The sequence below is a fragment of the Danio aesculapii genome, chromosome 13 (assembly GCF_903798145.1).
Source record: "Danio aesculapii chromosome 13, fDanAes4.1, whole genome shotgun sequence".
Taxonomy (NCBI): domain Eukaryota; kingdom Metazoa; phylum Chordata; class Actinopteri; order Cypriniformes; family Danionidae; genus Danio; species Danio aesculapii.
Window position 1 is genome coordinate 50,362,225 of NC_079447.1, and position 12,982 is coordinate 50,375,206.

The 12,982-nt window shown below is 38.1% G+C and overlaps 2 protein-coding genes across 2 annotated transcripts in view; one reads left to right on the forward strand and one right to left on the reverse strand.

The window, feature by feature from the left end:
* ubr2 (ubiquitin protein ligase E3 component n-recognin 2) overlaps positions 1-4,236 on the forward strand; it is a 53,359-nt gene extending 49,123 nt beyond the window's left edge. The window contains exons 40-41 of the mRNA XM_056470440.1: positions 1,706-1,807; positions 2,956-4,236. Of these exons, the coding sequence (XP_056326415.1) occupies positions 1,706-1,807; positions 2,956-3,097 (244 nt within the window). The 3' untranslated portion in view covers positions 3,098-4,236. The remainder of the gene's footprint in view (positions 1-1,705; positions 1,808-2,955) is intronic.
* Positions 4,237-9,688: 5,452 nt separating this feature from the next.
* Positions 9,689-12,743, reverse strand: prph2b (peripherin 2b (retinal degeneration, slow)). The gene is made up of 3 exons (XM_056471274.1): positions 12,163-12,743; positions 10,847-11,093; positions 9,689-9,889 (listed from the first exon to the last, which is right to left on the reverse strand). The coding sequence occupies exons 1-3, from the start codon at positions 12,741-12,743 to the stop codon at positions 9,689-9,691; spliced, it is 1,029 nt and encodes a 342-aa protein (XP_056327249.1).
* Positions 12,744-12,982: the final 239 nt, after the last annotated feature.

The following is a 12,982-nucleotide window of genomic DNA, read 5'->3' on the forward strand; positions in this document are numbered from 1 at the left end:
ACACATCATCCACATTTCGTTTATATCTAATTACCTACAGTTGAAGACAGCCTTATTAGCCCTCCTGTATATTTTTCCCCAATTTCTTTTTAATGTAAAGATTTTTTTCCAACACATTTTTAAACATGATAGTTTTAATAACTCATTTCTAATAACTTATTTCCTTTATCTTTGCCATGATGGCAGTACATCATATTTGACTAGATATTGTTCAAGATACTAGTATTCAGCTTAAAGTGATAATTCTGCCTTCAACTGTACCTTATTGAATACTTAAGCAGCAGGTTAATCTGCCATTCAGTCTTTATATTATTTTATTTAATATTTTTAAACAGGAAAAGATTAAAAGATAATTGTGCTTGACTTTTTAGCAGGTTTCTGCTCTGCAAAACATAAAAACATACAGAAAACCTTAACATCTCATCCATCGACGCATGAGAACAGTACAAACAATCACCAAACATGCATAAGAGAAACATAAGAAAACAGGCTACTATCTCAGTGGCTACAGCAATAGTTAACCATCAGATGACAAGCATGGGAGTTTTTAAAACGTCTCACTGTTGATATTTCATGCAGAGAAATGTCTTCAGGTTAATGTAAGATCACGTTGTTGCAGATGACATATAACACAGAAAACGTGATTGAATGAGTAGTAATTAATATCTAGCCAATTGGAAAATATTTCAAACAACTTTAGCAATGTTAAACTGAGTACCTAAACTGGACTGGCTTTTGATTAGATCAGTTTTCCAGAAAACATTTGATAGATAACATTATTATTATTATTATTGGCAGAAATATCTATTATTTAGAATATATTTGTGTATTAATTAAAGGAGAATTGGTTCAATAAACAACATATTTCCCTAAGACGATGGGTAACTGCATAAAATAATCGTGGAGTCAGTTATTACTGAAATATATAACCTATTTTTTGTGCCTATGAACAGCCCTAATCATAGCTGTATTACACATTTTTTGTAGTATGCTTGAAAATCCCTTTATCTCTGCCTTGTCAGTGTTAAACCAGCTATCAACTGTTAAACCAGCGTTTCTCAACCATGTTCCTGAAGGACCACCAGCTCTGCACATTTTTCTAGTCTCCTTGACCAAAACACACCTGATTCAGATCATCAGCTCATTAGCAGAGACTGAAAGGCTGTGTCCGAAATCACCTACTAGTACATTCTATACAGTATGAATGTGAGCAGTATGAATGGAAGTCGGATGTACTACATCCGCCATTTTGTCATGATCACGTGTCCTACCCACGTGAGTTGCGTTGCTTCACTCCCATTCATGAATTCTCTTACGGTGTGTCATGGGATATCGCAGCGTGCATCCGATGCACGCTTCAGGATCTCGCCGGAAGTAGTAGGTCATCGGGTACTTCTCACATACTGTTTTTTTAAATTCTATGAGTTCGGACATGGTACTCGGCTCGCATACTTATTTTAGCGTACTATATAGAATTGAAGTATGCGAATTCGGACGCAGCTCAAGCCTCCTTAACCAAAACGCATCTGATTCAGATCATCAGTTTATTAGCAGACTGAAAGACCAGTAATAGGTCTAACAGACAAAGGAAACCTCCAAAACACTCAGTACTGGTGGTCCTCCTGGATCGTGGTTGAGAAACACTGTGTTAAACCTTTTGCATTGCATTTGTCAGCAATGACTTATTTATATGTTTGTGTCTCAGGGTGAGGGAAAGTCAGGTCCTGTTCCTGGCTGGCAAAACTAAGGGCTGTTTTTATGCTCCCCCATACCTGGATGACTATGGGGAAACAGACCAAGGGCTAAGGTGCGTTTCTGTAGCTCATATTTTACACTCATTGTGTCTGATTAACACTTACTAGTCAAATTTGATTTACCTTAATCTGAATAAGGCAATAATATGATTAAGGCTTTTATATAAGTTGCTTTTAGAATTTTCCATTAATATTGCTGTTTTACATGTTCAAGTACACAGATTGATTAAAGTCTTGACATCATTATGGTTTCCTCCAGAGTTTCATGTAATCTCTGGGGATTATTCAGCGACATTTCATTTATGTCCCCCACGACAAACTATGAGATACTGGATGACGGTATAATGATAGCAGAGAGTTGTTTTAATGAAATTTGATACCACACATTCCTGCAGAGTTCAGCTTCAACCCTTATCGACAAAACTAATCCAACTAAGGATCTGAAGGAGCTAGTGATGGAAAGTTTGGATCATTTTACTGACTCAGACCTTTGAGTCTCATTCATCGAGATGAGTGAATCTTTTTTCGAGTCATTTAATTAATTTAGTTCAATTTGCCAAAATATTATTCAAATGTTACGAGCTGCTTCACACTACAAACAAGTCATAACTAGAACGCTAGAAGAAAGAGAAAATAATTCATAATTTACCTGGTGTTTTGTTCATAATTAGCTCAGCTCACCTCAAATTTGAGTTGTTCATTCATGTGACACAGACAGTGCCATATAAGCTTGACCAATGCATGCAGTCTGAGCCAAAATGACCCATGATTAGTTCAACTTTCGAGTCTTCAGGTTTTTGAGTTGTTCGTTCATCACATGACGGCATGAACAGTGCATCTGAAAAGTATTCATAGCGCTTGCCTTTTCTACACATTTTTAATGTTAGAGCCTTATTGCAAATGGACTAAATTTAATTTATTTCCTCTCAATTCTACACACAATACCCCATAATGACAAGGTGAAAAAAATATATATTTTTAAATTTTTGCAAATTTATTAAAAATAAAAAAGCTGAAAAATCACATGTATTAGTGATTCACAGGCTTTGCTCAATACTTTGTTTATTTCGATTATGATTAGGATTAAAGTAAACAAATATCTCTGTTTACATGGTAGACTCTTAATCAGCGTGTTGTCCTTATCGTATTAAAATCCTATTGGCATCCATGTAAACATTCTGAATGTGTTTGTCTTCGTCAGACGGGGGAACCCATTACACTTGTGCCATGAGCGCTACAGAAAGATCCAGAAGCTGTGGCGTCAGCACAGCATCACAGAGGAGATCGGCCACGCTCAGGAGGCCAATCAGACTTTGGTGGGCATCGACTGGCAGCATCTGTGAACTTGCATTTCTCACATTTACACACAAAGGGGACCCGCACAGCAGGGCCAGAGGCTCCACGCCGTGTCTCTCGCTCTTCCTCCACCCCTTTCTCCATCTTTCTGACAGTGGACGAATGCATGACGTTTTTTTTCTTTTCGTCTTTTGAGAGACGTCTCCATTTTTTTCTTTTGAATATGAAATAAATACATATTTAAAAAGACATATAGCCAAGGTATTGAACCGCAACCAATAAGGCTTCCTTATTTGCAACAGATATTCTTCATAGGAATGATATTTAATTTCTTCTCCAAGTAATATTAAATTATTTTCGAGGTGTTTTTCGCTCCAATATATAGGTTTCTTCGCAAGACACTACTCTTTTCGCTTTGGGAGAGCTGTCCTTCAAGTAAGCACAAATATCCCTCAAAGCCCAGGCAGGGATAGCGCCACCTGTAGGATACACGCCGCGTTCTCTTTGCCCCCTTCATCTCAAATGCTGCAATACATTATGAGTTAAGGCCACCTAATTAATGTGCTCAGCCATCGCACATGTCCTTTGAATGCTTGGTTTCTGTTTGTCTGGGTCGTGTATGAGTGAGTTTTTACGTGCAGGTGTTTAGTTGGTATGTTTGTTATACGATGGTTTTCTAAGGTGGTCTGTTTTTTACGACTGTTGTTGTTGTTGTTGTGTTGTTGTGAAGCTTATTTATGTGTTTCTCGTGGATGTTTGTTGTGTTCAACTCAAATTTAAGGAGTCATGCTTTCCACAAATTTGAACATGATTTCCACTCTTAAACATGATTTTGACGTGTGCCGTGTGGATTTTTTTTTTTTGGAGCAGTAATGAATGCAGATTTGCATATCCTTAAGTTTTGGTCTCCTTTTTTTCTTTATAGTGGCCTTGGCCTGAATATTTAGTCCAAACGAAAGCATAAACATACAGATATGCTGCTTTCAGATACAAGTTTTCATGCCTCGCGCAATTCAGATGAAAGGCCCCTTGTTTCTAATGCGGTGAGCATTCTCCCTGAGACATTTCCAGTGGCTGCAGCAGCTTATTACTTCACAAACTGACTTGTTAATATGTGAATTCTTGTATAAATGGGTACATTGTACTATATTGTAAAACATTAATGAAATAAAAAAGACAAAAAGACTCTGTGACCCGCTTTTGCTGCTTGCAGATCTTCTCAACTCTGCTCCAGTTCTGTGCAAATCTCTTGTTTATCCAGGAAGGCTGCAGTAAAGAGGATTAGATCCAGAGGCACTCTCACTGACCGCATGCTGTTGCAGACGTTTGCAGGCCTGTTCGCCCATTAACGATAACTATGTGGGTTATTGTCCGCATCGTGTTATAAGCACCCGCTGCAGCTGTGTCTTCTGATGGACTGTCACTTTAAATGTTCATGCTCTTTAAAGTAGGAAGGTTGTTTACAAGTTGCAGGTAAACGTTAATAAGGATTTGAAGGCTTTATCTGGTTAGAAATGTTTATAAAATGCAAACTGCTTAAAAATATGGGTGTTGAATGTACATAGAGCTGTATTTTGTCAGTTTACCATGCTATTTTACTCGTAAATCGGAAAAAAACAACTCTTAAATTGTTATTCCTGGTTTTAATATCAGAATATTATTCTGTTTGTTCAGATAAATTGCTCAGAACATTATTCCAATAGCATGGTTTATCTATACATTTTATAGTTATAGATGCATATATAAGTGTGAACGGTATAGTCATATAAGCTATAGTAATGTAGGCTATGTTGTATTTTAATTGTTTCATTTACTACGTAATCCATATTTAATCCCGACTGCCACAATCGACTTATATTTGGTTTGCTTTTGTGCATTTATTCGCTTAATTTGTATTGGAGCTTTTTTGCCACATCAAATGGATACTCGGAAAGGAAAGGCAAGCTGTAGCTGGTCAAGTCAAGGTAAACTTTAAGCTTGTTATTCACTACATGTGTGGACATTCAGTGGAGCAAAATGGTATGTCTTACAGGACCACATGATTAATATTCATCGCAATTTGAAGACGAATAGATGACATTAAAGGAGTCAAAAGCACCGTTTTAGGACCCTAAAAAGCGTACCGAACCGTAACGTACCACTCGAAACGGGCCTAAAGTGACCGCTGCGTCCGACCGCGACGCCATCTTGGATCAATGAAGATATAAATTTGGTAATACATTTTGAATTAATGCATCTTATCAATCAAATATAATGTATATAACTCAAACATACAGTGTTTACGGATTTAATTTAAATGATTATTGTTGCCTTTCAATGACAGAAAACACCTGTAGCTAATAATGAACATTATTAACAGCAACATATAGACCGGTTGAATTTATCCCACACGTCAATAGATCACTTCCGGTGTAATTTATACGCGGCAAATTCGTGATTTTGTCAATATGTAAAATTAAGATTGTTAAGATACAGATTGTACTGCGTTAGAGATTGAGGTTATGATGTATATAAAGATTCTCGATCGTGTGGTGCTTGTTTTCTGCTGCTGTGCAGCTGGTCGAACTTCACCTGAGAAGGTAAGCTGATTACCGGCTTCTATATCCAGCCAGTCACTGTTTATGAAGGAAATGCCAGATGACAGACGACCTGTTTAATGCTTGCAACTCGTTTTTACCCTTAATAATCTACATTTTATCTAGCATAGTTCATAGTAGGGGAATCTTATTTATACAGTAGTTGCGTTCTGACATTTTTTTGGGACACGCTCAGCAGCACACAATGTAAATCACCACAGAAAACCTGTTTTATAGTCCCTAATAAAATGGACTAACATGTAGATATGCTCTTTGTGTGTCTGAGAAGCTGAAAATGTGCATGCCATAATATCCCATCCCTAAAGTGTAACTAAAAAAGCCAAGCACATCAAATAAATTAACATGTTTATTCGTAAGTGACGAGATATCACTGAGCTGCCGCTAGAGAACATTTTTTATACACCATTTTCTTCTTTATTTGTAGTGTGAATGCTTACAGTTTTTTGCAAATCAGTGCACAATACACCTATGGAGATCAATGGGATTACCCAGCTTCCATTTATTCCGAATTCCCAAAATGCATTGCACTGTAAAGACATTCCCATTCTCTGTTAAATTAGGATTAATTCAATTACAATTAACTGTATTATTGTTTTAACGGTCGTTAATATCGCTTAAGCACTGGTCTGTACGGAGTTGTATTTAGAATTAGGATAAAAATCAAGCTGCAATGCTAAAAAGGGTGGGAAAATTAAACTAAAATGATAAAATACACTTTAATAAGCTGTTTGTTTATAATTTTGATCAGTTTTCATACAGCTTCATGCAGTTTTCATCATACAATACTAAGAGATCCATTGTAGAGCAATGTTTTTTAAAGCTGAGTCATGGATCAAGAGTCGAGCATGATTCTATGCTGTTTTTGGTGCTTTTGTGAATTATCATTACTTTTATTTAGCCTGCCAGCTGACTAAAAATTTAGTAAGTGAACATAATTTTTTATGGTAATATGTGTAAATTGCAGGGGCAATTTACTAAAAAAAAAAAAAAAAAAAATAGAATATGTCTTACAGTTTTAACCAAAACTATGCATTTGATTTATTTCCCCAAAGGTATTCTAAGGATGTGTGTTCAACTGTTCTGAGCAGGACAAAAGCCCCATTTAGGAAAATCCATTTCCTTCTCTTCATCCAATCAGGTAAAGCTGGGTCCTGCTGGGCTTCTGCTGTCCAAACATCTCTCACCTGTGACCAGCTCTTCAGCCGCTTATTACCTTGCGCTTCATTCATCTCTCATATGTAAGTCTTATAGAAGTATTTTATAGACCATATATACCAGTTAATCAGAAACAAAAGCTTTGTTCAGTACAGAATTTGCATCCTTCAAAAGCCATTGTGTCACTGCATCAAGATAAGAAAGGACGTCCCAATTCTAAACTTGAGATTCCTTCCTTGTTTCAGTGACAACGAAGGGTACAATAAATGGATTATTTGCAGCCTAGATCAGTGGTCCCCACTCAATCCTATCGAATTATCATCAAAAACTGCTCAATGTTTAACAATTTTACCGCGGCCCGGGGGGTGGAGGGGACTGTTAAGTGACCATCAACAGTTTTCTCAGGGGATTTGCTGCAGCTTTGATACAAGTTTTATTTATGTTGAAAATTAAAAATCACTGCAGTGTTTGGGTATTCTGTGTTTGTCTGAGATCATTAGTCTAACGAAATGTATAAAATGTGTGAAGCTGATTGGTCCGTTCTTGTCACGTGACTTGTGGTGCGCTCACGGCATTCTGAAAAGCTGGCATATTTTCAACTGGGCTCCGCCAGGAGAACACATGTGCGTCGCTTCCGATATGCGTGCGCAAGCGGTGTGCCTCCATTGGAAATAAAAAACTTGTGCACAGAGAAGATGCGATATGTCAACAAGGCAGTCTACAGCACTTGATCTTTTACTTGAACTAAGATGCTGGATTCACCTGATTTGTTGACAAATGGGTTGCAGATCCATTCCTTGGCAGTTCACGGGTCCTTCTTACTCATTTTGCTAACTTGTTAGTTAAATTTTGGCACGCAAGTGACCAAGATGTAACCGAGAGAATACGATTTTTCAAAATAAAAGAACGTTCAGACTTGGGTAATAAATAAAGCAGAAGTAATTAATTATTTTTTTGTGAGGTCCAGTATTAATTGATCCGTGGCCGGGGGGTTGGGGACCTAGCCTAGACCATCCCAAAACTCATCGTACGATGGGATGTTTTTAAAGAAAATTCATGAGTGTTGCATTTCAGTTTTTATCTAACTATTTGAATTTTAAAAATACCAACACTTCTAGACATATCGAAACGAGATGCTATTTCATGTATGATTTTTTTATGAGGTTCATAATGTTTACTGTGCACATAAGTGAAGTTCTACAAACTAATTTCAAGATATGGCTGGTCTCTCATCTGTAATCAGCAATAATCCTATCAGATTGATCCAAGCCTACATTAAGTAGACTGATTTCACCCTACTGCCTTATCTTCAATTTTGAAGAATCCCCGCTTCCACCCCATCTTTCTCCTTTTTCTCCATTTTATCAGGGGGTGCTCTTGAGACCTACCTGATCTCGGACCCCCATTTGCTTATTGACTAGACGCTAGCCCTGGTTTCATTCATCTCCAAGCTCAGGATTCTCTTCCCAGGACAGCATGTCAAACCTGCTAATACCGTCAAGCAATATTAAAGTGTGAACTCTTGAAATGGACTAAGGTAAATGTATTTTGACTATTAGACCATCCCATTCATCTTGAGGACTTGGACTTGTTCTTTAAACCTTTTGAATTGGGATGCAGCTAAAGAGTTCAATCAGTTTGGAACAGGAGTGCCCAAACTCTGACCTGGAGGGCCGGTGTTCTGCAAAGTTTAGTTCCAACCCCATTCAGACGCAGCTGGGCTAGCTAATCAAGCTCTTACTAGGCTTACTAAAAACATCCTTGCAGGTGTGTTGAGGCAAGTTGGAGCTAAAATCTCCACCGGCCCTCCTGGACTGTTTGTACACCCCTGATTTAGAACAAGGTGCTAACAGCGTGCTATGAATATGCATATTTCAAAAAACAAAAGAGAATAACACTGAATCTCATTAAACATATTTATCTCTCAAATGGAGTTGACTACATGATCCAAGAAATCCACAAAAACGTAAATTACTGCAAAGTCAAGGTCAAATGTACAGAAAGAGGTACCTGTGAAAATTAAAAACTTACAGTAATGATTTAATTAAAAAAAAAACAAAAGTTGTTGGGTTGTCTGACTTAGGTTAACAAATCACACACAATTGACTACGAGTTGGTACTTTTGACAACTTCTGTAACAACTGAAACGATGCAAGTTGAGGCAGAAAGCCTGGTTTCACACTTCGTGAGGCAGATATTTAACCCGAGAACTACACACATTAGTGGTGAATATTCTAAGTTTCCCCCATTGTTACAGAGTTTTGCTGTCCAGTAGATCACCGTCAACATGCTTTTGAAAATCGTCAGACAACCTAAGGCCCGTTAAAGGCAGCATTGTGTAAAAGTCAGGGTGTGCCACTGTTTCCGTCCCTTTAAGGTCTTGGAGGTGACTGAACATTTACAAAAACACATTTTCCTCAGCTGCCGATTAAAAGCTGCCGCGTGACCTCTTCACAAGAAGAAATTGCTTATTTGGTAGAGCCTAATGGCTTTTTGTTGATTATCTGTGTTACATTGAAAATAAATGCATGTGTGAGGCCGTCGGGTTAAACATCCACTCAACCAACAAATGGAAAGGGTCAAACATTATACTTCAATAGATGAATTGTTTGGTTGACAAATTAGACATGGTTAACATAAATCCAGATCATTTTTGAAATCTATTTAATTTTTAAAACAATAAAAAATAAATGTAATAATTTGTATTTACATTGTAGCGTGTACATTCACATATCAGTTGGTATCTCGTTGAAACGCAGGTGCGTGTGTACCTGTACATTTCAAGAAAGAACATTTGAATCAACCTGTCGTGCATTCCTTCTCCCACAAGCGGGAGTGGCCACGGATATGTTGGGAAGGGAGGGGGGACATGGCTCTATTCGCTTTTTATGTAGGAGCTGCTTCTGCATCTCCCTCCTCTACCTGGCTGCCTTTAAACGGAGACTTGATCTTGGTCATGAGATCTGAAAGTGTCTCCTTCAGACTCTTCTCCAGCAACCAACCCTCACTTTCACTCTCGGGATTCTCTGGGTCTGTCAGGGTTTCCAGTGAGGTACTCAGGTATTGCAAGCCAACAGTCACGACAGCCTACGAAGAAATTTCAGAACAGTTCAGTTCAAAGTAGAACATGCTTTTATATTTGGATCTGATTATGTCTGCTTTGGGTTTTAAGTCAAGTTAATAAACCTTTTGTAAAGTTCTACACATTCTCATAGTCATTGTGTACTTGTGACGTTTTGACCCACTTTTCCAGGAAGTATCCAAGAGTCTAGGGCTTATGCCTACGGTTCAAGCTAAGGTTAACCCTCTTGAACTACTTTTCTTTGCACATTTGGGGTCATGTCACATTATGCAATCACAGTTCTAGGCTGTTTGACATGGATCGAATCACAAAATCCATTCATGGAAATGGTGTTTAAGTCAAGCAGAATGATGTTCAGCATATCTCTATGATATGTTTCATTTACTACACATTCTGAGTCATGTGTGACACTTAAAAACTATTGCATAACTCACAAACCTATCAAAATAAAGGGTAACTTAAAAGGTGAATATGTGACAGAAATGTGTTGTAAGTAGGTAGCATACTTGCCAAAGTTTTACTTCTAATAATGGTAACCAATATGGTGGCGAAAATAAAACTGGATTTGAGAAATAAAAAACTATACATTTATATGGTTCAACGATTAAAATTGAAGGTTACCTATCAGCTAAATAATGTGTATGCATACTTTTAACATGTATGCTAGAAGCCATGTTGGAATATTCTGAATCACGAAAATATATCAAGTGATTGTTGTTTGTCAACCTTGATTATGCTAAATTCCTTTCAAATCTAGTTCTTCCATCAGCACAAAGTGCTAATCAAATCAAGCGGTTAATTAGGCTGATTCCTTCAGGCCTATTTATATTACTCTTTACGCACCAACTGACCTTATAATCTAGCCGCTCACTTTATAATCTAGCCACAAACTCTTTACCCAGCAAGAGTGTAATCTATTAAGTCATGAGCTGTTCAGTTTTGAATTCCAGTTCCTTACCCACCTGCATAATAATGAACAGCAGCACAAAAGCACCAATACTGTTCATCATGCCCCCATAGTAGGACAACAGGGCCTCACGACAACCTTTGGTCCAGACGTTGAGGTCCTCTGTGTGGTGGTCATAGCTGTAGTGAGCGGAGTTGTTGGTCAGGTGGTGTTGGATGCAGGGCCGAGGGGAGCCAGGGTTGCAGCAGCTGAAGGGAACGCTGTCCATTAAGAATTTGCCTTCCACATTGCTCTGGACACGGCTAAGGGGGAAAAGGCAGTGTGTTAGGATGCATAGAGTTTCAAAACTGCTTTACAGAAAGTTTGTCTCACGTTAGTATTTGATTATAAGAGACGACTGTCCAACTAATGTCCAGAAAATACCAATTACGAAACTGGTTATTGATGATGTACAGGCAAAAACGAGCATGATTGAATGATTGCTTGATTGAAATTAGAATTTTCAGGCATATGTTTTAATTGCAATAATTGGGCCATATTCATGGGTGTGATTTCAGAGATTTCAGGAGTGGCAACTATCTCAACAAATTTGTATCTCTCCATATTGACTGAAAATTCTGAACTAAGCAGATATTCCAATCTGGCAATGAGTAAAGCATGACTTTAAAATTAGATGAAAATCTGCTTTGGATCATTCATCATCTTAAATGCTGATAGCGCATTATTAGGTCAACAATGGGGCTGACTCCATGGCTGCGAATAGATTTGCAGTGTTATGATTGGTGGAGAGGGTAAGCTTTAAAGGACTTGGGAATAGGATCTTGACAGATTATCCGATCCGTGGACCCATTTGCCTCTTTCCCCATTCCCTTTTCATAAAACCCATCAGCCAATTATTTACTTGGGAATCTCTCCAAACCAGCACCTTATCTGGTATTCATCTTGCATTCAAATTAAATGTCTTCCTATAAAATATTAAAATGTATTTCCATTAGAGCTTGTGTGATGTATTTCGCTTATTGTCTAAATTATTCCACAATTCTGTGCTTCACTTTGCGAGGAGAGTAATTTACGTCAGCTGATCTCTATCCGCTTAGCTGTCTTACTATCTTAAGCTTTAACTTACTCAGAAGCCACTGTAACATTGATTACTTTGTACTAGTAATATTTTAGGTTTATAACTTCTGGATTTGTCTACGTTTATGGTAACTGTTCACAATTCTCAGACCGCAGAAGTTCACAATTCTCAGAAGGAAAAAGTTGATAATGTATGGGAAATTCCAGGATTTTATCCACTTGGATCCCACCCCATTTCTTACCCACTAAACCACCAATAAATATTTAGCGACTTTGTATAAAATAAGTACTTACTCTTTAATTTCATCATTGCTGAAGTCCAAGTAACGGTTGCTAATCCATTGGATCTCAAACCAATCCTTGTAGTTGTTGTTGCCACAGCAGCGAAACTCAATCTGGGTCATATCCAGGGTTCTCTTCATGAAGCACCGTCCAGGTGTGTCGGTGTCTTTGTAATACTTCATTCCATTCTTCAGGCCTTCAGCCAGGGCAAAGTGCAGAGAGATCTGCATCAAGAAACACAGCAGAGCCGTGACAAAGAGGGCAATGCAGAATATCACACATCCACTCATGTAGGCCTTCAGCATAGTTTTCCATTTGGTGAACTTGACTGTGTCAAGGGAATCATGGCACACTTTTCCCCCAAAAGTGTTGACACCACACGCCACAAGTCCCACCAGAATGAGAAGGTTGGGTACAAAATGGCTCTCGTTGTTATCCATCATCTCACTTCTTTTACGCAGCTCTATCTTGAAGAAGATGCCCGTGCTGAAGATGAGGATCCCAGCCATGACAGAAAGCCAGTACAGTAGCCAAAGTCCTTGGGCCAGCTTGACTCGCTTGGCCAAGTCAAATTTTACAGGCATCAAAGCCATGTTTTGGTTATCTAATGAAACTGGGATATATTCACAACAAGTTAGTTTTCTTCTAAACTATGATTGCCTGCTGTTGTATGATTTGATGTGTTTTCTTTCCCGAATTCTTGAAGATCTTCAACAGGAATGTAATCCAGAAGCTTAGTTTAGTAATCCGTTATCAAGGATAGTCGCAGAATGTGCTGTAGCATGGATTTCCTTCTTCAAACCCATTTTGACCACTGACAATTCAGGTAAGT

Bases quoted from the DNA above. Each gene is read 5' to 3' on its own strand.
- prph2b (XM_056471274.1), bottom strand. From the start codon at position 12,743: ATGGCTTTGATGCCTGTAAAATTTGACTTGGCCAAGCGAGTCAAGCTG. The intron at 11,094-12,162 runs GTAAGTACTTAT...TTTCCCCCTTAG, and splicing joins AGCAATGATGAAATTAAAGA to CCGTGTCCAGAGCAATGTGG. The intron at 9,890-10,846 runs GTGGGTAAGGAA...ATTTCTTCGTAG, and splicing joins TGCTGTTCATTATTATGCAG to GCTGTCGTGACTGTTGGCTT.